General features: G+C 39.9%; 1 protein-coding gene and 1 long non-coding RNA gene across 7 annotated transcripts in view; one reads left to right on the top strand and one right to left on the bottom strand.

The window, feature by feature from the left end:
* Positions 1-13,438, top strand: part of LOC137441293 (uncharacterized) — a 23,458-nt gene extending 10,020 nt beyond the window's left edge. The window contains exons 3-4 of one of the 3 annotated variants that reach the window (XR_010987370.1): positions 8,705-12,047; positions 13,244-13,438. This is a non-coding gene — a long non-coding RNA (uncharacterized lncRNA). Of the gene's footprint in view, positions 1-8,704; positions 12,596-13,243 lie in introns of those variants that run through there. The other 2 variants (XR_010987371.1, XR_010987369.1) reach the window with 2 other exon arrangements.
* Positions 1-22,340, bottom strand: part of ITGA6 (integrin subunit alpha 6) — a 47,425-nt gene that overhangs the window by 4,083 nt on the left and 21,002 nt on the right. For 3 of the 4 annotated variants that reach the window (XM_068138568.1, XM_068138569.1, XM_068138567.1), the window contains exons 2-24: positions 21,600-21,727; positions 21,123-21,202; positions 19,219-19,474; positions 17,627-17,758; positions 13,405-13,615; positions 12,788-12,981; positions 12,585-12,673; positions 11,727-11,854; positions 10,017-10,106; positions 9,489-9,550; positions 8,005-8,162; positions 7,042-7,200; positions 6,452-6,567; positions 5,432-5,621; positions 5,264-5,347; positions 4,981-5,060; positions 4,767-4,844; positions 4,563-4,665; positions 3,328-3,501; positions 2,279-2,377; positions 1,764-1,874; positions 1,583-1,681; positions 1,109-1,234 (exon numbers count right to left, since the gene is read on the bottom strand). In XM_068138568.1, coding sequence (XP_067994669.1) covers positions 1,109-1,234; positions 1,583-1,681; positions 1,764-1,874; positions 2,279-2,377; positions 3,328-3,501; positions 4,563-4,665; positions 4,767-4,844; positions 4,981-5,060; positions 5,264-5,347; positions 5,432-5,621; positions 6,452-6,567; positions 7,042-7,200; positions 8,005-8,162; positions 9,489-9,550; positions 10,017-10,106; positions 11,727-11,854; positions 12,585-12,673; positions 12,788-12,981; positions 13,405-13,615; positions 17,627-17,758; positions 19,219-19,474; positions 21,123-21,167 — 2,784 coding nt within the window. In that variant the 5' untranslated portion in view covers positions 21,168-21,202; positions 21,600-21,727. Of the gene's footprint in view, positions 1-1,108; positions 1,235-1,582; positions 1,682-1,763; positions 1,875-2,278; positions 2,378-3,327; positions 3,502-4,562; positions 4,666-4,766; positions 4,845-4,980; positions 5,061-5,263; positions 5,348-5,431; positions 5,622-6,451; positions 6,568-7,041; positions 7,201-8,004; positions 8,163-9,488; positions 9,551-10,016; positions 10,107-11,726; positions 11,855-12,584; positions 12,674-12,787; positions 12,982-13,404; positions 13,616-14,564; positions 14,682-17,626; positions 17,759-19,218; positions 19,475-21,122; positions 21,203-21,599; positions 21,728-22,340 lie in introns of all 4 variants that reach the window. The other variant, XM_068138570.1, reaches the window with a different exon arrangement.

A 22,340-nucleotide genomic window follows, 5' to 3' on the forward strand; every position in this document is an offset into this window, starting at 1 on the left:
TTTGATAAATCTGTAGTGCATGTACTATCAAGGATGTTCATAGCAGCTAGAACAGGCTGTGAAGGCCAGAAAGAACCTGTTTGTGGACCAGTGCACAGGACATGCAAAAACTTAGGGTAGAGCACAAATTAGTATTGCCTTGACCTGTACCACACAAGCATTTGTCTTAAACCAATCATGTACCTGTCTTGGAAGCAACATGTCTGTCCTTCACAAGACAGACACAGTGTCATCAAAAGAAGCATTTTGTGCTATGTATGAATTCTTGTGTGTTTTCATGTGCAGCAAAACAAAAATTGCAATCTAACAGCCCACCCAAAGTACGAATTCATCAAGATTTTTGCACAGGGGCTGAGCATTTATTAGAAAATAAGGAATTCATTACTATCCTGTGGGAAGTAACCTGCAGCAAATAGTACCTCTCAGCAAAGCTTATTGCTGCTCTTTCTCCAGAAGAAAGTAAGTTCCATACAGGATATTCTTTTTCACTTACTTTTCTTAATAACCTTCTGCAGTCCCATAACAGCAAATACTAACTGCCTATGACTGTAAAAATTAATAAAAGGATAGACCTGTTGTACTTGGAAATGCAATTAGTTGCAAAACCACCCAAAGTAGTTAGGAAAATGGGTTTTCTTTTGCAAATAGTTAACCTTTTGTTATATGCACTTATTTACTCCTCTAGGGTTTTAGGTAAAAAACTTAGTTCTACAACAATTCAGCGACACACTTGGCTATGTATTGGTTATTCTATTCTACCACCAGTTTAATGATATTTCTAATGTTCTGAGAACAAAGCCCTACTAAAACATTTGTAAATAGTTCTCATGAAGTTTTACACCTAACTGCAGAAGCCGCAATTAGCTGTGTCTAACTACAGTCTCTGAACACTGAGGATGTGGAAACAGAAAAATTTTGTAACACACCTTCCCGTGTAACCGTCTTCATTCCAAGTATTGTGAAACAAACTGATACAGGTAGTAAAGGGCAGTTTTTCTCTAGTTTGAATTCCGCATACAAACCAAAATAGTCATTTGCTTCATTAGTTTTCTATCCTGTCAGTTGTAGACTGGAAAAATGTAAGATAACCAGATGAATAAAAACTCACCTTCCACAGCAAGAATACCAACAGTGCAAGCATCAGTATTCCTGCTAAAATAGCCACCAAGATGATCCACCAAGGTACTCCTGTATAAAGTGCTACTGGTTTTGCAGGAAAGACAGTAACACGTACCTAAAGGGCATACAATATGCAAAGAAAGATGGAAAGAGCATTTCAGAAGCATCTGATTTTAATATCTAGCTGCAATTTATACAAATCTTACCTCTTCCCTAGCACAATGGCTTCCCTCTCTCATTTACCAAACAATTTTGGAAGGAAAAATATCTTACTGGTATCATTTCAGTATGGTAGTGAATTTTTCCAATTCAGTTAAAGATATATATGATCAATAATTCAAAACTCAGTTGAAAAGGTAACCCTTTAGCTACTTCTGATTTTAAATGGTTTGTTTTTTCCCAGTCTTTGAGATAAGCTGGAAATATCACAACATATGGTTATTAGCATTAATGTTAAACCTACCTGGGCAGCTTCATTTGTGAGTTTAACATTCTTAGCTGCAGCAGGAACACTGATCGAAGCCCTGACAAGAATATCCAGGTAGTTCATTTTGGAGTATTCCTGTTCCAAAATAAAATACAGACATTAGACCCAGGACAGGGAAGAAGCCTGACCTTCCAAACTGGCAGGTAAGAGGACTTACTTCTAAGAAAGTACTGTTCCATAGTCTGGAACGCAGCACAATGGATGCCTTGCTGTCTAAACCCTTTAGGGGACATTTTATGTCCACACAGCGTGCATTCATGTTGCAGTCCTGCAATTACAAATTTCTGTGTGTAAATAAAAACACACCCTCACAAATTGTTTAAACACCCACCCCACCCTGACAACCTCTTAAAAGTTTGATTATATGCATATATTTATGTGTAAGAACTAAAATATGTTTGCACTGACAGCAATAGGGAAACACAATTAATATGCCATTATCTCTTTATTTTAATGTAGGTAACTATAGATAAATTCTTTCCTGTGTCTCTCATCAGTAGATTATCTAAATGGTCTACTTCCAAAAAAAAGAAAGATACTTGGTTTTGAAATAAAAACAAAGAGGTGCCTTTTTTTTTCTCCTCTCCCTCCCTGCTAAACTCTTACAGAAAAGCCCTCTTGCAAGTGCAGGGGGAGGCAGTATCTGACCAGACATAGCTGCAGTATGCTTACCAAGGTCATGTATTTTCTTTCTGAGAATAAAGAAAGTGTCTTGCCATCTGTAATCTGCTTCTCTGCAACTTCACGTTTCCTTCGTGAGTTATGGGATTCCTAAAAGAAAAGTTAGAAAAAGAGTAAAATGACTGAGCAGCTTCTATCATATGTATCTCCTAATTCTGACCCAGTATAAGCAAAGAAATTAGCTCAGGGAGCTACTCTGTGACATTGTTACACATCTCTGAATCTCAACTTACCTACACTTCTAGTAGTAAAGGTAATTAGGTACTCTTAAATGGTAGTAAAGAAAGGTCAAGGAAGTTTTGGATTTATGAAGTTTTCAGTGCTATTGCCATTTTTGTTACAATGCTAAAATGAGAGTAAGATTGTGCTTCCTTCAGTAGGTACTTCCTTCCTTGGTTTTGTGGGGTTTTTTAACCGTATACTAACTACATTCATTGAAGGGTGTATTAACCAGTGTAGCACTCTAACAAGAATGGGTTTATGTGCATGCAGTTTTAATGGTGAAAATTAAAACTCCTCCCAAAGGATCTTCAGATTATATGAAAACAAAAAAAATAATGAAGTCTTGGGGTTCCAGGAAACAAAAATCTTGCTACATAGGCACAATGAAGGACTGTGAAATTTAGCCTGAGACATTTTTTACTTCTCAGTTTTTGTAAGTAAGAAAATTCAATTGCAAACCCTTTCTCTTAAAGTACATGGAGTTAAACCTACAGGGGGAAATGTTTTCTGGTGTTGTTTTCTGTGTAAGAACTTGATTTCAATAATGCTGACAAAATCTGTTAATCAGTAATTTCATACTGTAAGAGCCTATGACAAAAACACTCTTTGCAAAACCAGTCACCAGGACATGGCATCTATCCTTCCACATGTTATCCTCAGCAGCTGTCACAGTATCTCTTACTGAGCTTAACTTGTGATGCATTGTTCATGTATTGTGCTTGTGAGCTGCTTCTGGAGGCAAGCTCTTGAATCCTACCATCACACGCTGCAGTGCATTTATGTTGTGCTAATTCATTAGCAGAAGACAGGTAACATACCGCAAAGTGCAAACTATTGATTTCATTCTCAGGTTGACAGGAGACTTTTTCCAAGTCTTTGGAATCTATTTTCATCAGATAAAGCAGCCACTTGCCATTACTAATTTCTTTTGGCCACTGGATGTCCAGGGAAGCGGTACCAAATGTTTTCAGTGGTCTACCCAAGTTAGTTACCTGTTAAAACAAACATTCTTTAAACTTTATAAAGGGATTTTCTTCTCAATCAGAAGTATTACTGAAGCATGCAGCTAACAGGAAACTCAAGAGCAGATGAAAGACAGTCAAAACAGCATAAAAACAAAGCATATACCAACACTAGCACACTTGGATAGCAAGTAAATACAGAGTTTAAACATGTAAGGATTAAGTTCCCTAATCTTTAGGCTGGTGATTCTTAGAAATCTATCTTCCTCTGAAACCACAAGAACTCCAGTTTAGTTAACAAATGGTTCCATTACATACAACAGGCCAATTGCAAGTTTGAGGACTCTGACAGAGATAACCAGTTCTTGCTCTGGAAATTGTTTCTCAGCCTATTTTTTACTCTTAGTGTTACTGTTCATAATATCAAGTCCTAACACAGATACTTTGACTGCTTCTGTACCTACTGCGTGTAGGTACAGAAGAAAGTGAAGAACTTACAGAAGTTTTTTTTTTATCTTGACAAACTACCATGTATAACACCAGCAGGACTTGCATTAATGATGTAGAAAAAGCAGCTCCTTTGCTGATAAACAGTTTGTACAGAACCAAAATCATCTCTCTTAGCCCTGTCCTTGCTGATTAATTAGGCAGAAGACCAAAAGAGTGAAATAGATCCATTCATTCAAAGTGGCTCCCACAGTGTCTACTTGTGCCTGCTCAATCCTGCACACAGTGAATACACATACTTGCTGCGTGCACCAGCTAACACCTGGGCACACCACAGTTACGGTTTTGGGGTTTGTCTTCCACCTGCACAGCATTTGATGCACAACCGCAGGTACATAAACTGCTCCAAAAAAACAACTAAAACACAGCCAGCCTCGGCCCGCTTCAACAAAATGCAATCATAAACCATCTATGCCCAAGAGAACTCTTCTGCAATCAGACTGCATGGTGTTCTGATCAGAAGTCAGGATTTTGGGACAAGAAAAGCCAATTTTAAATCCAGCAACATTTCCAAGTATTTCTATGCATAGAGAAGCTATTCCTTTGATTAAAAGCAGCCAGTGGCATTAATGTAAATTACTCACTCTGAATTCATACTCTATGAGGTTTCCAATATTATCTTCAGATTTCATAGCACTCTCACCAACGATGTTACCTCCAAAATACACCTGAGAAGGCTTAGCAACTCTTTTAGGGTGAGGGTAGAGAGAAGAATAATCACATTTTAATGAAGTCTGCAGTGAAACTGTCATCCACAGCCCCCCATTTGTTATGCTATCAACACTTACCCAGTGAGTGATAAAAGCAATTCAAGAACCACTTTAGCACTAGCTGTAATTGGAGTTGAATTAACTTGAGTGCTTGTTCTACAACGGAAATGAAACAATGCTGGGTTTAGCAGTTTTCACTTTAGCATTAAATTGCTTGTGAATTGAACAAATTAGTTCAAAATGTTTACAACTGTTTATAAAAACAGAGTGTGTGCACACAAAGCAAACTTACGTTTCCAACTTCAGATTAATGTCCAAGTCTGTTGTATCAACATTAACTTTAGTGGTGCTTAAGATCAGATAAAAGGTTACCTACACAAGAAAGAACATCCACAAAATATGTAAACATTTAATAAAAACTATATTAATATACACAATATTACAGAAATATACTGGCATGTTCTAGCACTAAAAAGACAGATCCAAATCAACTTTCAAGTTATGACACAGAAAATTTGGACCACAGCAGTGAGGAAACAGATTTTACAAACTTGAGTAAAACAGGTGCAACTTACATTGGAATTTCTTTTGAAAGGATTTCCAAGTTCACACTCCGCTTGAGAGCCATTTTGGTTAGCACTACACGTTAGCTGTTTTTCCTGGTAAAACAGAACACGTTTAAGAGTGAAAATATGCTAAAAATGTTTTTTGAATTGACTAACTTGTCTCTTAAAAATACTTACAGGATAAGCCTTCATCTCCCTGAATGCAGAATATGTCAGACTGTCTGGAAAAGTTGCAATTAGTTTAGCTTCATATGCATCTTCACCATCTTTTTGTGGATTTTTAATATCAGATGGATTGTTTGTCACTGTTATCTCCAGGGCAATATCTTTCTGATCTTTCAGAACAAGCACTGGGATGCCATTTTCACTACAGAAACAGAGTACAGAGAGGGGTGTGTGCATTAGCAAAACAAATGCGCATTTAAGTTTCTTTCTTATTATGATTTACCCACCTCTAGTTCCCTCTATTAGGGAAGAATCCCTGGAAGACAATAACACTTCAGTGCTCATAGGCTTTTTTCCCAGAGCGGTATTTTGTCTGAGATACCACTCAGGGCATCAAGAGTTTATAGTATTTCTGAACCAGTGCTTGCATCTGGCTCATGTTTAATAGTGATTAGTTTTTCACCAACTGTTTCTATGCTAAAGTAGACATGGCTTTGGCTTCCAAGTCAGGTTGTGGCACTTGCTGAAAGTGGCTGGTGATGGCAAGTAGGCATACTTCCTTCTGTTTGTTTCACACCTGTCATTTCACTGACCCTTCAGGGAGGAGGGGTACAGCGGGCTACACAGTCTATGGAATGTTATGACTGTTCACTTCTCTGTAACTGCATGTCTTGAGCTACTATATTATTTGGTCATACTCACAATCAACTATCATCTCAAAAACAGTTGACAGTTTTACACAAAATTTACTGCAAGGCTGGTTTACAATCTCTTTTTCTCCAGGGGTCAGAAACATTTTTCTAACTCTTAGCCCACAGTTGTGGCCACTGTGTGTCTCCGCACCACCATCCCTCTAAAGCTCATCCCCACTCCCTGTCTTTCCCTGCCCAGACAGATCAGTGCTATTACACAGGTCTGTGTTGGTCCGACCAACAGAACAAAGCTGCTCTGTCTCCCAGAACCCTCTCCTGGAAGTTCTTTCAAGCACTTATGAATAATTTTAACTTTATCAATGTGTTAACTGAAGCTTACATGGGTAAGTAAGTAAACCTGTCTTCATTTCCTTCTCTACTGCAAAACCGGTACTGAAGTTTCAGATTGCTGTGACATTCATTGTCTTCTCCACATCCTTCTTTTAAGAACTCCACCTAAAGAAAACCAAAGCATTTTTACTGCATGCCTCATAATAGCTTAAAATAAGATTTCTGATGTCTACTGCATAAAGCATCTACAGAGAACTCAGAGGCAGTTTCCTGGACAGAGTAAGATTTTAACCTGACTCACTTCTTTCCTACCGAGATAGTTTTCCTTTGAGAGACATAGCCCTTAACGCTGGTAAGACTAAGACTAAGAGGCAAAGTTAGCTAATTCTAAATGAGAGATACACTTCTAATGGGAAAAAACATCCTTAAGTCTGATTCTCCAGGATTGTTACAAAAAGAAAAGCACAAGATGTAGTTCACAATATTTCGTAACAAGCTCATAACAAAATATAAAATACAACCCAGTAGTTACAAGTCCAGTACCACCCCAATTATTTCTTTCCAGTGTTCTGCAGTCTTCTGAATTCAGTGATTTATCAAAGTGCACATTTATGGGAAAAAGTGGTATCAAAGACTTACTTTTGTGGTCTTTGTTTCAGATTCATTTGAATTGAGAATTGGTATAAGGTCTGGAAGTGCTCTCTCTTTTCTTACAGCCGGTAAGCTGGACTCCAGGCCAGCGATTTTAACGCTGACGGACACTGGGATGGGACGCAGCTTATCTTTAATTTTTTCTGGCTGAAATATTTTAAATGGCATAGTTAGTGTGCAGTGCAAAGACTAGCATTTGATGTACAATTTAGAACAAGCAGTAGAGCAAAATATTTTCTGCTACACTTTGCAGTATTAGAACTATTTACTATATAAAATATGAGAAGCCCAGCCCTACTGTCTATTTTTCCTTCTGGCTTCCCAATCTGATGATTTCTGTCACTACTAAGAATTCCTAGGAAGAACAACAGATGGTAACTCAGGCAAGTGAAATGCACAGTACAACAGCCAAATAAGTCCCTTTTGCATAAGTTTAAGCTTTTTAGTTTGCCACAGTCCAAAGCAACCTTGGAGGCCAATTCACTGCTGCTGAGCAACGGATAGACTCTGTTCAGCTCCTGGACCACTGCCACCTCTGGAGAGCCAGAGTAGCAGACAAGTCAGAGAGCACATATACCAAGCTTTCTTGTCCTGCCCTTCTAAAACCCATGGGTTAAAATTCTTTTCCTAGCCAGTCACACCATTAAATTCTGTAACAATTACTTGTGCTAGAAACAGCTGTGCATTTTTGGTACTTACTCTAAATCAGTTCAGCTCTACTGACCTCCAGAGCATGCTGTAGTGGCTGCAGTTTTTGTTGACACTTTGTAAGAAAGGCAACAGGAGGAAGCAGCAGGCATGCAGGGAATAGTGCTACTGAACTATGGTTGTTTTCTAGTTTTGAAGCTTTATATTGCATGTGACTTACATAGGAAAGCACCATGAGGCTGAGCAAAAGAGAATGCTTTTGTTTTAATTGGATCTAAACCAAATAAAAATATTCTGCCTTACCTGCAGTACAAGCTTGGTTGTCACACATTCTTTTGAGTTCTGCCCCCTTAGGGTTGTACTTGCAGTAAACTGATCAGACAGGTGGTCTTTAAACTGTACCCTGGATGGCAGGCCTAGCTGCCTCCTCTCATTTTCTGCTTCAAATGTATAGTTGATCTCTGTATGAAGAAGTAAAGTAGGTTACTATTAAAAAGAACCCTTGTCATATTAAAAAGAACTTTCATTTCTCCAGGTATGAATGTACAGTGTTCTAGAAGACAGTTTCAGCCAGTGATAGGCATCACAAAGGGTTTCCAGTTCTTTACAAAACTTTCTCCATCTGCCAGTTTTGGCCCAGGTATCTGTTGAGGACCATATATGTTGTGTGTGTATCTGAAGCAAACTTCTAAACCAGATCTTTTTAATCCCAAATGTACCCCTTCACTTTACTGGCGTCCAGAGCCGGCTGGAAGAGCTGCAATTGCTACTGTGGAGCCAGTAGACAGCTGAGATACAGAACTTTGTAAAACACTGCCGACTCAGCTGTCCTTGGCATCTGTCACAAGAGCACCTAAGCAGCCATCAAGACTTTGAGGCCAAGGTACACTGTTAATTTTAACACTGAAAGCAAAAGTATGACCAGAGCTTTTTAGTTGTATTCTGAGGCATGTTTTGATAGACCTAATTCTGTGAATCTTTTAATCACCTCTGTATGCACCAGGCTAATTCAATGTCACAGCAAGCCTGCCAGGCCTCAGGAGCATGTAGTGGGGCACATGTGAACCACCTCCTGAGCGCTGAAAGCACCTGACCTATTGAAGGACCAGGACTTACTCAGGCACATCCCATGGATTTTACAGGTTAGTAAGACACTCAAGACAACATAGGAAGAGGAGGTTTGAGCTTAAAATTATTTTCAGTTCCTCTCAAAATCCTAAGATGTTTTCTTAGGTGTAGTAACAGCAGCATTAGAACAAGAGAGAAAAACAGGAGACGTGAAAAACTAATGCTTTACAATGTTGACTATACTTTTATGGCACAGCCTTCCAGGATCCTATTAATACAAAAAATATTTATTCAGTTACTGATTTCCACAGAACCATTTTCATGCATGCAGAAAACTATTTCATAAGGTATATATAAATAATGCTTGCTAATGAGCTATAAAAGGGGTCTTAGAACTTTTTTCTAAAGCAGCAGTAAGAGGCAAAATGGGTTTGGTCTGTATGGCAGCCGTTTGCTCACAAGCAGTTAGTTAATTACAAGAAAGCTTCAGTTCAGTCTGTCACCTACAGAACTTCTTAACACCCCGGAGTGGTTCTAAATACACGTTAACTGCATGTACAGAGAGTGCAATGGGTAATTTGCCTTAGTACTGAGTCACACTAAATTTGACAGTCACAGTCTGAGTCACTATAATTTGAGTACTATTCTTCCATGATACAACCTAAAGGAAAAAACCAAAAACACATGACAGATCAAACCTATTTATCTTCAAAACTTACTTATTCTTGGATTTAAGTCACTGGGGTTTGCAGTGTATTGAAAACATGCTTTCACATCCATCCTGTAAAAAGTGCCAAGAAAGTAACTTTAAGGCCTGGTCCCACAGACTGAAGAGTTTAAATAGTTCATTGATTGACATGATCAGTCTTACAACTGTGACTTCCATGCTAGAAGAGTAATTTGCTGCTTAGTGACCTGAATTGCAAAGCAAACCTTATTTTCTATCATTTGCTTTTAAATCTCTGGTCACGTGAAAGCTGTTCAAGATCCTTGTAAGCACTGAAAGTCTTAAGTGGCAAACTGCCATTTCTCTTCAAAAACTGCATTGCAAACAGAACATGCTGCACACTGTGTCCTTAGCACAGCACTCAGCAAATTCTAGAAGTTAAAATGACCAGCTGCAGTTTGCTTAACCTGCATGACTGTTACATCCCTTCACTTTAACATCATCACTGACTAAAAGAATTTCAGCAACAGAAAACTCACTACACCAAGGCTTCTGATACTGTAATTTTTTTAAAACTTACCATATTTTACTAGGGTCTTCAGAGTTCTTTAGATCAATTCTGTCAGGCTGTACTGTAATGCTTCTTCTAATGCTTATCACAGGCCGAGATCTTCATTTGGGTGAGCAATGGAGAATGGAAAAAGAAGGTCAAAAAAGGAGCATAAAGTTTCAGTTAAGACTAAGCAAACAATTAATTCAGCTGTCCACCATGCAATGCTATTTGCAGTGAAGACACCCCAAGAAATACAGAGTTCAGATTTGATAATGGTTAGAAACCAATGAAAGTCGCAAAAAGTCACGTACATTAATGTGATGTTGTGGCTGTCATTTTATACACATACAAAACCCATACAATTCAAAGTGATGGTTCCCACTCCAGTGGTAACTGATCATCTGTAGGTACTAAAAGTTTATTCACATTAATGTTCACAACAGCTTTGAGCCTGGGTGGGCATGGGAAACATTTTCCTTCTCTGACTCTTTGGCACGCAGGCTGTAGCCATAACTCAGCCTGACTTCTCCTATCTCTTCCTTTTATGGAAGGGGTAAGAAACATGAACAAATGAATGAGCTTATCCCCCCCTCTTACCAAAGTATATAAGGGTTGTTTAAAATGGCTGCTGAGTGGCCTCCTCCTCCTCCTCCTTTTCTAGCAAAGAAACCAGGCCAGCCCTTTTCACTTTATCCCCATAAAGAGTTTTTGTTCTCACCTTTGTAAAGGTTTTTCTGCTGCCCTTACCAGCAAATGATTAAAGCTCCTTTTGAGTAAAGCAGAACTCTTAATCTAATAACCAATTTCCCTTCCACCAACTTTTGAGTTGCTTTGGCTGAGAGCTGTTTCAGTGTGTGTGTGTATATATATATATAGTCAGTGTATTGTACACAGATATTATACATCTCAGAGATGGGATCATCAAAAATTTGTAGGAAAGTTCATTCTGCCTGAATGGTACAGTTGTTCTCAGCCCCAAAATTGACATAACCAGTTTTGGAGTCCCTGCTCCTCCAAAGACCAGAGCTTGATGCAGCGTTCACAGCTCTGATGAGAAGACAGTGTTCTTCCTGCTCATTACTAGTAATTCAACTCAACAGTACTGGAAAAAAAAGCAGAGATCTACTAAAGACTGTGACCTCATCCTTAAGTAAGGCATGTGCTACAGAAATCCAGAAGGGTCCTATCTGCAGGGCTTTCTCACAGCTGTTTCATGGATCCCACTGCAACCTCAGCAAAGCTGTGTGCCTCACAGCTTTTGGACCCTCATCTACAAAAGACAGGCGGTTGGTTTTGTTTTGTTGTCTTCAATAAAGCAGGATTAGATTTATGTAACAGCAGCAAACAAAAGCTCTAGCAGATGTATCTGTGAAGAACGTCTTTCCTAAGGCAAAAGAATTACTTACCAACTTTAATTCCATCAAAGGACATGGGATCCAAGTGAGTTAGCAGAGGACAAAGCAAGGGCACAAACACACTTGCACACATCAGCACTCCACAGCAACTGGCCACATTCATACTCTCACCATGTCTTGATTGTAAAGCAGTTTCTCAATAAGGAGAGTGGGATAAAGTAACAAACAAATTTATGGATTTTTTCTCTCCTAGAATTTCCAACTTCTTGAAGGAAAAATCCACTCCTGGCAAACAGATTTTTGGTACTTCTAAGCAATTTGTTTGTAAAAAAATTAAACCCAAAACTCTGGGTTTATATAGTGACAGTTCTGTATACGATACCTGAAAACAGATACAGAGTCTGAAAGGGAACCAACAGCAATATCAGGGTAGGAATTTTTATCCAGGTCCATGTTTCCAGCAATAGAGTAACCAAAGAAATTAGTGCCTGTTTTTTCACCATCAAGAATCTAAAGAGCAAACAGATTGAGGGAATTCAGACATTTAGAAGCTATAAAAGCGAAGTAATAAGTGAACATTTTTGTCTCAGGTCCAGAAAAAGAGAGAAGAGATACAAGGAAACTGGACCTCTCTGTTGACGTAAATGACACTGAAGTGCCAAGATGATTTGCTTTTCTTCCAAGAAGTTACTTTGCAGTAGCAGTGAGTACCAGAAAGTACTGTTTCGCATAGAAATGTTACCTAGCTTCTCTTTATTTATAGTACTTATGCAGAACAGGCACTTGAAACTGAGAAAGTCATCTAGAAAGTATTCTAGCAGTATTCTAGGAAGGGTAATCAAGTTCCATTCTCACCTGGCAAACTGAACACAGCAGTCCTCAAGGAAAAGAAAAAGTATACATATTTTAAAAAGTGAAATAGTCATAGGAAAGAGAACCACCCAATTGTTTTCAAATAAAAAAATGTCTTTGAAAGCCCCCAGACTTAAACATCTACATGTCTTTTGCCTTTTCTACATGTTTTTAGTGACAAACGACAGTTCCAAAAAGAAAAATGTGTGTTAAAATCAGTAATTAATTCTTAATCTTTCTGGTCAGCAATGCAATCTTTGAAGGGTCTCGTCACTGTTCTGTGCACCCACCACCTACTAATGTTAATGGAAAGGGAAAGAGGGACGGGCCTGTCATTCCTTTAGTTTTGTGCAAGGCCAGTTATGTATAGTGAAGTTTATTTCATTACCTGTGCTGGTTTTGTATTGATTCCATTCTTGGACCCATGATAAATGTACACTTTGCCATAACCATCATATGGAGCCCCTACTGCAATATCTGTTGAAAATAAGTCGCAACATCCAAAATCATTCTTAGTCTTTCTGCAGCTTGCAGTCATAAGAGTGAGATGTTCCAGGTCTCACACTTTAATTGTAATCAGTTTTCACTCACCTGGATATCCATCCTGATTTATGTCCCCAACATTTTCAACTGCAAGACCAAACATGGAGTCAGTGGTTCCATTTAAGCGAATAGGTTTTACTCCTTCCCATTTGCCCTGCTGGTTGATGTAGATGTACACAGCACCACCGATATCTCCACTTCTGTCAAAATACTGCGGGGCTCCAACAACAATGTCTTGCCATCTTAGAATTAAAGGGAAAAAAAACAGTATTTTTAGAGATCTGTGAAAAATGACTGATCAAACTGTGGTCTGCAAGTCAGCCAGCCAGAGTTGCAAAGCAAATTACATTAAACTGGTTGAGCAACAACAGCTCCACTGATACTACAAGCTGACTATAAACCTTTGATGACATACAAGGATCTTATAGGACCTTCTTTAGCTGTGGTATTTGTTTGTTCTTTGTTTACACTAATTGTTTAAATAAAGCTCTTTCCTACAATGAGAAATGCAGCCTGTGTCCTGACTAGTTCTCTGAGATGCTCGCCATTTCCTACAGAAGATGCATTTGGCATTCCTTGTATTCCTGATGTGAAAAGCCAAAGCAGAAATAATCCAGGCTTCCACACTTCATTATACAGGCAGCAGGAATTAACCAAGGCCATACCCATCACTGTTGAGATCCACAACAGCAACATCATAGCCAAAAGAAGAGGCCAGCCCTTCTCCTTCAAACATGTGCTCGAGTGAAAGTGCTCGCTGATTTTTCTCTTTTTTCAGTAAAACAACTGCTCCACTGTGGTTGGCTCTTGGGGCACCAGACACAAAAGTCATCTCGTCTTGGGAGACAATTCCTTTACCAGAGTCCAAAGAGAAACCTTTTAACAGAGAAAGAAACAATATATGAACAAACTAGTAGCTTGTACTGTTAATGGAAAAAAGACATTTCCCTACTATATTAAAGTGGTATATTGAAGTTTTGTCTAAACCAGCGTGATATCCTGGGAATCTTCCATTTCTTTTTGGACTGGTGGATGCATATTTATAAGTCTACACTCCTCCATACCTTACCATTAAGTATTGCCCCTACAAATGTATTATTCCATTGCTCACCCAGATGTCCTTCTTACAGATACCAAATATGAGATCAAGTTTAAACATACCAGCATTGAAATGTTGACACCTTACCACTTGAATATAGTTTGAGTGTTTCACCTCTAGCAAAACTGTTAGAGGCTTCCCAAGTACAAGCCAGCGCCATTCCACTGCAGGCATGCAAATGTAACCCCCACAGGCAGAGTCTTTACATGAGTGCCATGTGCAGCACAGTGTTTGAGAATTGCATTACACAGTAATGGTGAATTTGGCAACTTGGATTTAATGCAGCCCTAAAGGACACATTCAAATTAATTTAGTCTTGGGTATTCTTTATAAAAACCAATACCATTTAGTATAGGTGAAAAACTGAATTAAAGGAATATACCAATATAGCCAATAAAGGCCAAAGAAGGAAACTGCCAGCAGACAGAAATCCTTATGAAATACTTCACCACTACTATGAAAATTCTCAATTGCAGCAATTCACAATGAGACAGTTTCAGGGAGTCCTACCTGGGGGAGGGGAGAGAAGGTTTGGAGAAATGCAAGACAAATCAGTGTTTATTGAAGCCATGTTATTTTGCAGGCTACCCTTCATCTGAATCCCTGTTTTTACATGCTTTTACTTGCAATGGATTTGAAATGAAGGGGGGGTGGGGGGGAGAGGATCATGTCAAAGGTCTGGAAAGTATGTCCGAACAGATGCTGCCACCTCAAGTGGTCACAAACCTAAGTAGCTATTCATCATTACATCCACCAATTTGTCCACCTGTATGCTGGGAGGCAATGTTTTGTATACAAACTGATCTGGGTGAGTATCAGATACAGCTGTCAAAAATAGAAGACCTGTACATGAGTGAAAGATGGAAGAGAAAAGCAGCAGTTAAGCAAAGCAGCTATAACCATGGTTATTTACTGTCTACATGAGGAACAGCAATGTCAGTGAACAGCAGGCTTGCCTGGAAGCAGTTTTGATTGTGACAAATCAAAGGTAACCTTTCCATTTAGGAGAAAAATGCATTTGTTACAAAACTACCAAAGTTGCTATTACTGTGTTCACAGCAAAAGACTCCTCCACAGCACTTCTCACCAACTCTTAGCTCACCAGAGAAGGCAATCAGTTTGTCTTTCTAACCTAAGATTTTTTTTTAATGTATTTATTTTTTACACTCAGTAATTACTGCTATTTAACAGAAGTTTGTGTTATAGAAGTTTATGCTATAGGCCACCCAACCAGGATGAAGAGGTTGATGAATTATTTTATAGGCAGGTAAAGGCTGTCTCAAGATCACCAGACCTTGTTCTTATGGGCAATTTTGACCTGCCAGGTATCTGCTGGGAACTTAACACAGCAGTGAGGAAGCAGTCTAGGAGATTCTTAGAGTGTATGGAGGACAGTTTCTAGGGGTAAGACTTTGCTTGACCTTTTTACAAACAGAGAAGGGCTGGTGGGAGATGTGGTGGTTGAAGACTGTCTGGGGTCCAGTGGCCATGAAATAACTGAGTTTTCAGTATGCAGTCAGGCTAAGAGGGGCACCAACAAAACCTCCACTCGACTACCAGAGGGTGGACTTCAAATTACTTAAGGAACTAACTCAAAAGGTACTTTGGGAAACAGCCCTTAAAAACAAAGAGGTCCAGGAGGGCTGAACCTACTTCAAGAAAGAATTCTTGAAGGCCCAGGAACAGGCTGTGCCAGTGTGCTGGAAGATGAGCCGCCAGGGTAGGTGGCCAGCCTGGATGGGCAATGAGCTTCTGAGCGAATTAAGGGGAAAAAAAAGGGTGTATCATCTTTGCAAGGAAGAAGAGGTAACCCATGAAATGTTTAAGGATGTTGATAGGTCATGCAGGAAAAAAATTAGAGAGACAAAAGCCTATTTAGAGCTTAGACTGGCCACTGCTGTGAAGGACAACAAAAAATCCTTCTACAAATATAGTAATGGCAAGAGGAGGGGCAAGGACAACCTCCACGCCTTGGTGGACATGGAGGAAAATATTGTAACTAAAGATGAGGAAAAGGCAGAGGTACTTAACACCTTCTTTGCATCAATTTTTAATAGCAGGATAGGTTGTCTTCCAGACAACTGGCCTCCTGAGCTGGCAGATGGAGTCAGGGAGCAGTATAGTTCCCCTGTAATCCAGGAAGAAGTAGTTAGAGACCTGATTAGCCACTTGGATCCCCACAAGTCGATGGGACCGGATGGGATCCATCCTAGGGTGCTGAGAGAGCTGGCAGATGAGCTGGCCAAGCCACTCTCCATCATTTTTCAGCAGTCCTGGCTCACTGGAGAAGTCCCAGGTGACTGGAAGCTGGCCAACATGATGCCCATCCACAAGAAAGGCCAGAAGGAGGAGCCAGGGAATTACAGGCCTGTCAGCCTGACCTCAGTGCCAGGCAAGATTATGGAACAGGTCATCTTGAGTGCAATCACACAGCACTTAGAGGATGACCAAGGGATGGCCAAGGGATCAGGCCCAGCCAGCATGGAATTAGGAAGGTCAGGTCCTGCCTGACCAATATGATCTTCTTCTATGGTCAGGTGACCCACCTGGTGGATGTGGGGAGGCCTGTGGATGTAGTCTGCCTGGACCTCAGCAAGGCCTTTGACACCATCCCCCACAGCAAACTCCTGGCCAAGCTGTCAGCCAGGTGGAGGTTGGTCTCTTCTCCCAGGCAACCTTTGTCAGAATGAGAGGACACAGTCTCAAGCTGCGCCAGGGGAGGTTTAGGCTGGAGGTTAAGAAGAAATTCTTCACAGTGACTGGCCAGGGGGGTGGTGGAGTTACCATCCCTGGAAGTGTTTAAGAAGAGACTGGACGAGGCACTTGGTGCCATGGTTTAGTTGACTAGATAGTGTTGGATGATAGGTTGGACTGAATGATTTCAAAGGTCTTTCCCAACCTGGTGAATTCTGTATTCTGTGTCTACTCGGTGTCCCTGCCCATGGCAGGGGCGTTGGAACTAGATGATCCTTGTGGTCCCTTCCAACCCTGAATGATACCATGATACTATGATACTCCTTCTAACAGGTATTTGCCTTTGTTCAAATTAGAGAAGGCTGTGTTTAGTCTTTGACTCAGAAAAGAATGTAAACATCTTGCAAGTGAAGGAGAGAAACTAGGCAGAATTTGTTTGGATGTGTTAAAATATTGTTTTGTTATTTTGACCTACTGTATGCCTTAATTACATGCATGCCAGTAGAAAATAACCAATTAAGATGTGACACATGTGCCTTCTGATAGGCTATGTAACTTTGCTGTATAAGGTAATAAACATCTTCGCCTGCTTACATCTGGTCCTGGAAGCCGTGCTCGAGGTGAATAGAACAACTGTATTACAACACTCACTTAAACGCCAGTTACGTTACGGTATTTTAAAGGCCTCTAAAAAGGCCACCAGAGGTTAAAAACTTTAAGAATATAAAAATGGCACTCACCTACCAGGAGAGAGAAATGGCAGTCTTAACAGATTGAGATACTGAAATTTTTACAAACCTTCTGGTAACACATGGCAGAGACCTTTTGACTAAGGATTACAGATTATCATCACTCCCCGAGTATCTGCAGATCTGTTTTTATATTTCTCGTTACATTACCGCTCTTCCAGGTACCCCAGCAGAGTATCACCTTACACTTAAAACTGGCCCAAAAATGTGGAGGGAGATGCAAGTCCTTCAAAAGGAATAGCACATTACAGGATCCACAAATGCTTCCATTTCATACCATTGCAGCAGGTTGGGATCACAAGTTTAAGAAGCCTAAAGAAGTTTACCATATGTACTTAATCCTACCTAAGTAACTGTTAGCAGGAACAGGAACTAGATTCTTATCCTGGCGGCTCTCATCACCAACTTCATAAGGCCCATCATCAAAGATACCCAGATCATAAAATGTCTGGTTCTTTTGCTCTGCACGAACCACCCCTGAGGAAATGAAATGATAAAATAAAAGCAAATGAATGGTAAGGGAGAAAAAAAAACAACAACAGATAAATGGTTCCAAACTAATACTCATTATGATGAATGAGATAGTGACTGCTGTGTGAGACAGGCACAGAGTAACACACTGAGTGAAAGTGTTTTCAGAAGTCAATGAAATTCTGTCATGTGCCAGAACCTCACAGTGCTCTACAGAGAGGCCATGCAATGATTCAGGCAACATGTAACACTGAGAATTTCTCCACAAAAACAAGGGACCAACTTGGTAAGGAACCACCCTCATCCCACAGCTGTTAACCTCATCAGGCCTGTCTTTTAAAGAGGTAAGCACAAGGAATACAACCAAACTGTTCAGCTTTTACAATCACCAGTGATGCATTTAGAAAACATTCTTTAAAGGGCAGAGGTGCTCTTGTTCAATAAAATGTGCTTCCCTGTTATCAACAGGCACACTGAACATTTTGGCAAGCACAGACACATTCTCTCATGATACTCTTGTGGTTGAGACGCGGTCACAGTACTTCTCTGCAATTCAAGCAAAGCAGTGTCTGAACTCAGTATGCTGTTTCAGCTTGGTCAGATTGTGCTGACAGATTGATGGAAGATTAAGTTTTCACTGAGGCATGCCTTGTGCCAAAACTTAACTGGAAAGATTTTGCATGGTTCACATAGCAGGCACAGGTGTACGAGGGGAAAAAATGTAATGATTTGAGGATCAGATGTTCTAAAGGGGGAAGTTATTTACAGCTGTTGGTGTAATGAAGTGCAGTGGGAAAAAACAGACAGAGCTAGCCATTTAGATGCTTCTCAGTATAAACTGACTGAGAAAATCCATGGGGTTTTGTCCCTAAGACTTGGGAGTATCTCCTAGATGATGCAGAATACTTAGCTCTGAGTCAGACTATCCATGGAATTTTATGTGAATGTCCATGGATTTAGATATGAATCCATGCAGTACTGCTCTGTTCAGTTACCTTCCTGCAATCCTCCAGTATTTACTTTGAGGAAGTGCTACTGTGCACGGACTTCACGAAGAATAAAGCGGAGAATACTGCAGGATAAACAGAGAACTTAGTGCAGATACCTAACATTTGCTCAAACACAGGAAAAAATAATTTAGTAATTTTTTCTAGTGTGGAAATCTCAAAAGCAATCTCTCAATTCCATCATAACACTAAGACTAATAAAGGAAAAATTTGCTGTACATATGTGCGAAGTTCCACCATCCATTCCTAAGTACTCCTTCACAGATACGTAAAGGAACTTCAGTGAATACTTTTCATACTGGAGCACAGTATTTTGTGAAAATAGAATAAAACCATTAGACCTCTATTATCCCCTTCCCCCTCAAAAAAGGAAAAAAAAAATTACAGCTTAGGATGCAACCCTTGTGAGCAATCTCAGAGACAATGGGAAGAGTATGCAGGAAGGAAGCCAGGTCATACCTTTCCAATTGTAAGTGCCTGGGGCACCAAACACAATATAATGATAGTCTCTAGTAAAAGTAGCAGCAACACCTTGCTGACAGGAACCAAACTTCTCATGGCCTCTTAAACGACCATCACAAAAACTCCACACTCCGTTGTCCATATCATCCTTAATGGTGAGATCCTGGCTCAGCACGTAGCACCTTCCAATGATATCCCGGGTCTCCTGCACAGTGTTTACATACTGCCTCTTCTCATAGCGATGCGCACATGTCTGCAAGACGCATGAAATACAAGTGATGCTTTTCATGTGGACACAGTCAGCAAAGGAGGCTGTCTCCTGTAGCAAGGCTCTCAGTCACCTTGTAGACATATCTGTGCTGCAATGCAGAGTCCACTGTTCCCTATGGGCAGCATATAGGAAAAGTTGGGCATCTACAGATGGGTGACCAGCTTCATGTTCAAGGAAGGCTACATGGTTAAATCCCTCTTCTCTGGTGGGACTTAGCCCAAATCCCTCTCTTTCAAGAAGAGAACCACCTTATGTCTCAAGAGCTAAATGACTTAACATGCTTGCGCAACTACCATCTACTTGAGACTATTCAGAATTCACCCCTTCCAGAAAAGTAACACAAAGCAGGACCTGAAAGCTTTTCCAGTGAAGAGAAGTTATTCCTGCTTCCTACATTGGATGTTCCACTTACAGGATATTTGTCATCAGGACAGGGCATCAGCATTGAGATTCCTTAACCTCTTCATCTTCACATTTGTTCACCTGGTAACAGGATTCTAATCAAATATTTAATACACAGGTTGAACAGCCAGTGGGTTAGGTGGTATAACCACTAAACCATTGTAAAAAGAGGTGTAACAATCAAACACACCCCTTTTCCAGCAGTGCTTTTTTAACAGATCCAGATGCAGTAGGTATGTGAAGGGCACGAGCAAGTCAGGTTTCTCAGCAGACATTCCTTTTCTATGGTTCCTATCAAGGCTTAAACATTAAGCAAATATCCAGCTACTCCACACTTAGAGCACTGCAGTATTGCCTTGCTGTAGTGACCTTCAGGCTGCCCACACCTCATCTAGGAACAAAAAGTTCCTACTCAGAAAAGACAAGACAGCATTAGCTGATGATTAATTATTCAATGAGCACAACTCTTTATGTCTGCTCTTCTCCCACTTTGGGTTCTGAGGCAGACTGAAGCAAGTTATTTCTGCCTCTCTATCCATAACTCCAGATTCACACCCTGAAGTTGCCTGCCCCCAGTTTGCAAGCAATGACATGAACCTGTACGAATATAATTAGAGAAGATTCACTGCACATCCATTATGATGTAGCTAGTGTTCTGCAGCACCAGGAGAGGTTTTTTTTAACTGAGAAAGAGTTAAAAATTAGCATTCTCCAGAAAGCTTTTCCTCTCTGTATTGTATAAAATGAATAACAGACTGCTAGTCTTCAATAATGCATAGGAGCAACTCAGCCAAAGTCCCTGATGAAAGTTAAAAGTGAGGCTGACAACAGACTGCTACTTTGTAATCTCAGAACAGTTTGTTTGTGGTTGGTTGGGTTTGTTTATTATTTATTTCTGTAGCTAGTGGTATTTAAAAGAAACAATGCATATAACTTTAAAAAAAAAAGAAAAGGCAAAAAGCAAAAGTGGAGACCCTGAGAAGTGAACTGTCCATCCTAGATGGCTACCAAGGTCACAGAGAAAGGTTGATTCACAGAAAAACAAACAATTTAAAGTTTTCACAATCTCAAGCGTCTTATGCTAGAGAAACATTTAAGTCTGTCCTTAAAAGAAATCAGAGTAAACATAGGAAAGTTATCTTTCAGAAAGCTGCATGGAAACACAAACTGTTCAGAACATTTACCACAGACCCAAAATACTCTCAGAAATTAGTCCTTTTAGACTTACCACCACATTTCCTCCTGGTCCCTGACTCTGGACAGTTACTCCCATCCACTGATCTTCTTTACTCTCCTTCTTCAGGTCAGCTGCAGAGTATCATAACAACAGCCTCAAATACTAACAATTAACTATTTTTTTCACTACTTTTTTTTCCTTAAAGCTTTTGTCAGGACAGGCACTTCATACAGCACACAAGACAGTCTGCAGGTGGCAGTATCTGTACATTTTACCACTGACAACATCCATTTCATGAAACACTTCTAGTACATCAATTTACAAAAGAATAAAAGCATTCAAATCTACCAATATTTAAGCTTCTCCTGCTATCTTAGCAACTAAGCTACAACTTATTCTGGTGCAAAGAAACTTATGTATAAAACCATAGAAGCAACCATCTGATACGCTGCGTCTGGATAGTACCACAACAAATGAGAAAAATCAGACAGCTGTTCCAATCCAAACCAGAAATGCTGAAAAACTTACTCTCCTCATCAAATATAACACGGGTGCAGGGTGTGTTTGGAGATGTGATGTCACAGCTGTACAACCCTCCTGTTCTGTTGGCTTGTTGGGATGGAAAGGCCTTTTCCCGAGGAGCTCCAACCAACAGACTGCAGAAAAACAAATTATTTCAATTATTTCTAATATTTCCAATTATAGGCTAAACCCAAAATATTTCTAATATTTCAAATTATTTCTAATATTCCCTCTAGAGGGAATATTAGAAAATAAGGCAGCAACAGAATCAGGAAGAAAGCTACATCACAAACCTGTCAGGGGGAGGTCTGTAAAGTAGTAGAAGTTGGACCTACAAACCAGTAGATGTATTGATATTATTGCTGTTACTGTTGCAGTGCTCGCTGAGAGTGGTTGACAGAAATAAAAAAGGAGGTGTCTTGCAGTTTTGCAGACACCATCCTTCTGCCAGGGAATCAAATGGCATCTTTTTTTGTGCTAATAGAAGCTGTAAGGATGGGAAAAGGATTGTTACTAAAATGACCACAGCCCCCCAAAACAGTGTATACAAGTGCTTTCAGTCTGTCTTCTAGTTTCATGCCAGTCCTATGCCACTGTTTGCCTGAATTTGCATGCACCTTAATACTCAAGAAGCAAAGCAAGACTCCTCCCAGACCAAGTGTCACTGAACTATTCTCAGGTCCATGCAAACACACACACCCCCTCTCCACTCCTCTGGCCAGATACTGAAGCTGAAAATGTTTTCCC

This window comes from Melanerpes formicivorus, unplaced genomic scaffold (genome assembly GCF_026170545.1).
Source record: "Melanerpes formicivorus ecotype bairdi unplaced genomic scaffold, bMelFor1.0.p_v2 SCAF_5, whole genome shotgun sequence".
NCBI lineage: Eukaryota > Metazoa > Chordata > Aves > Piciformes > Picidae > Melanerpes > Melanerpes formicivorus.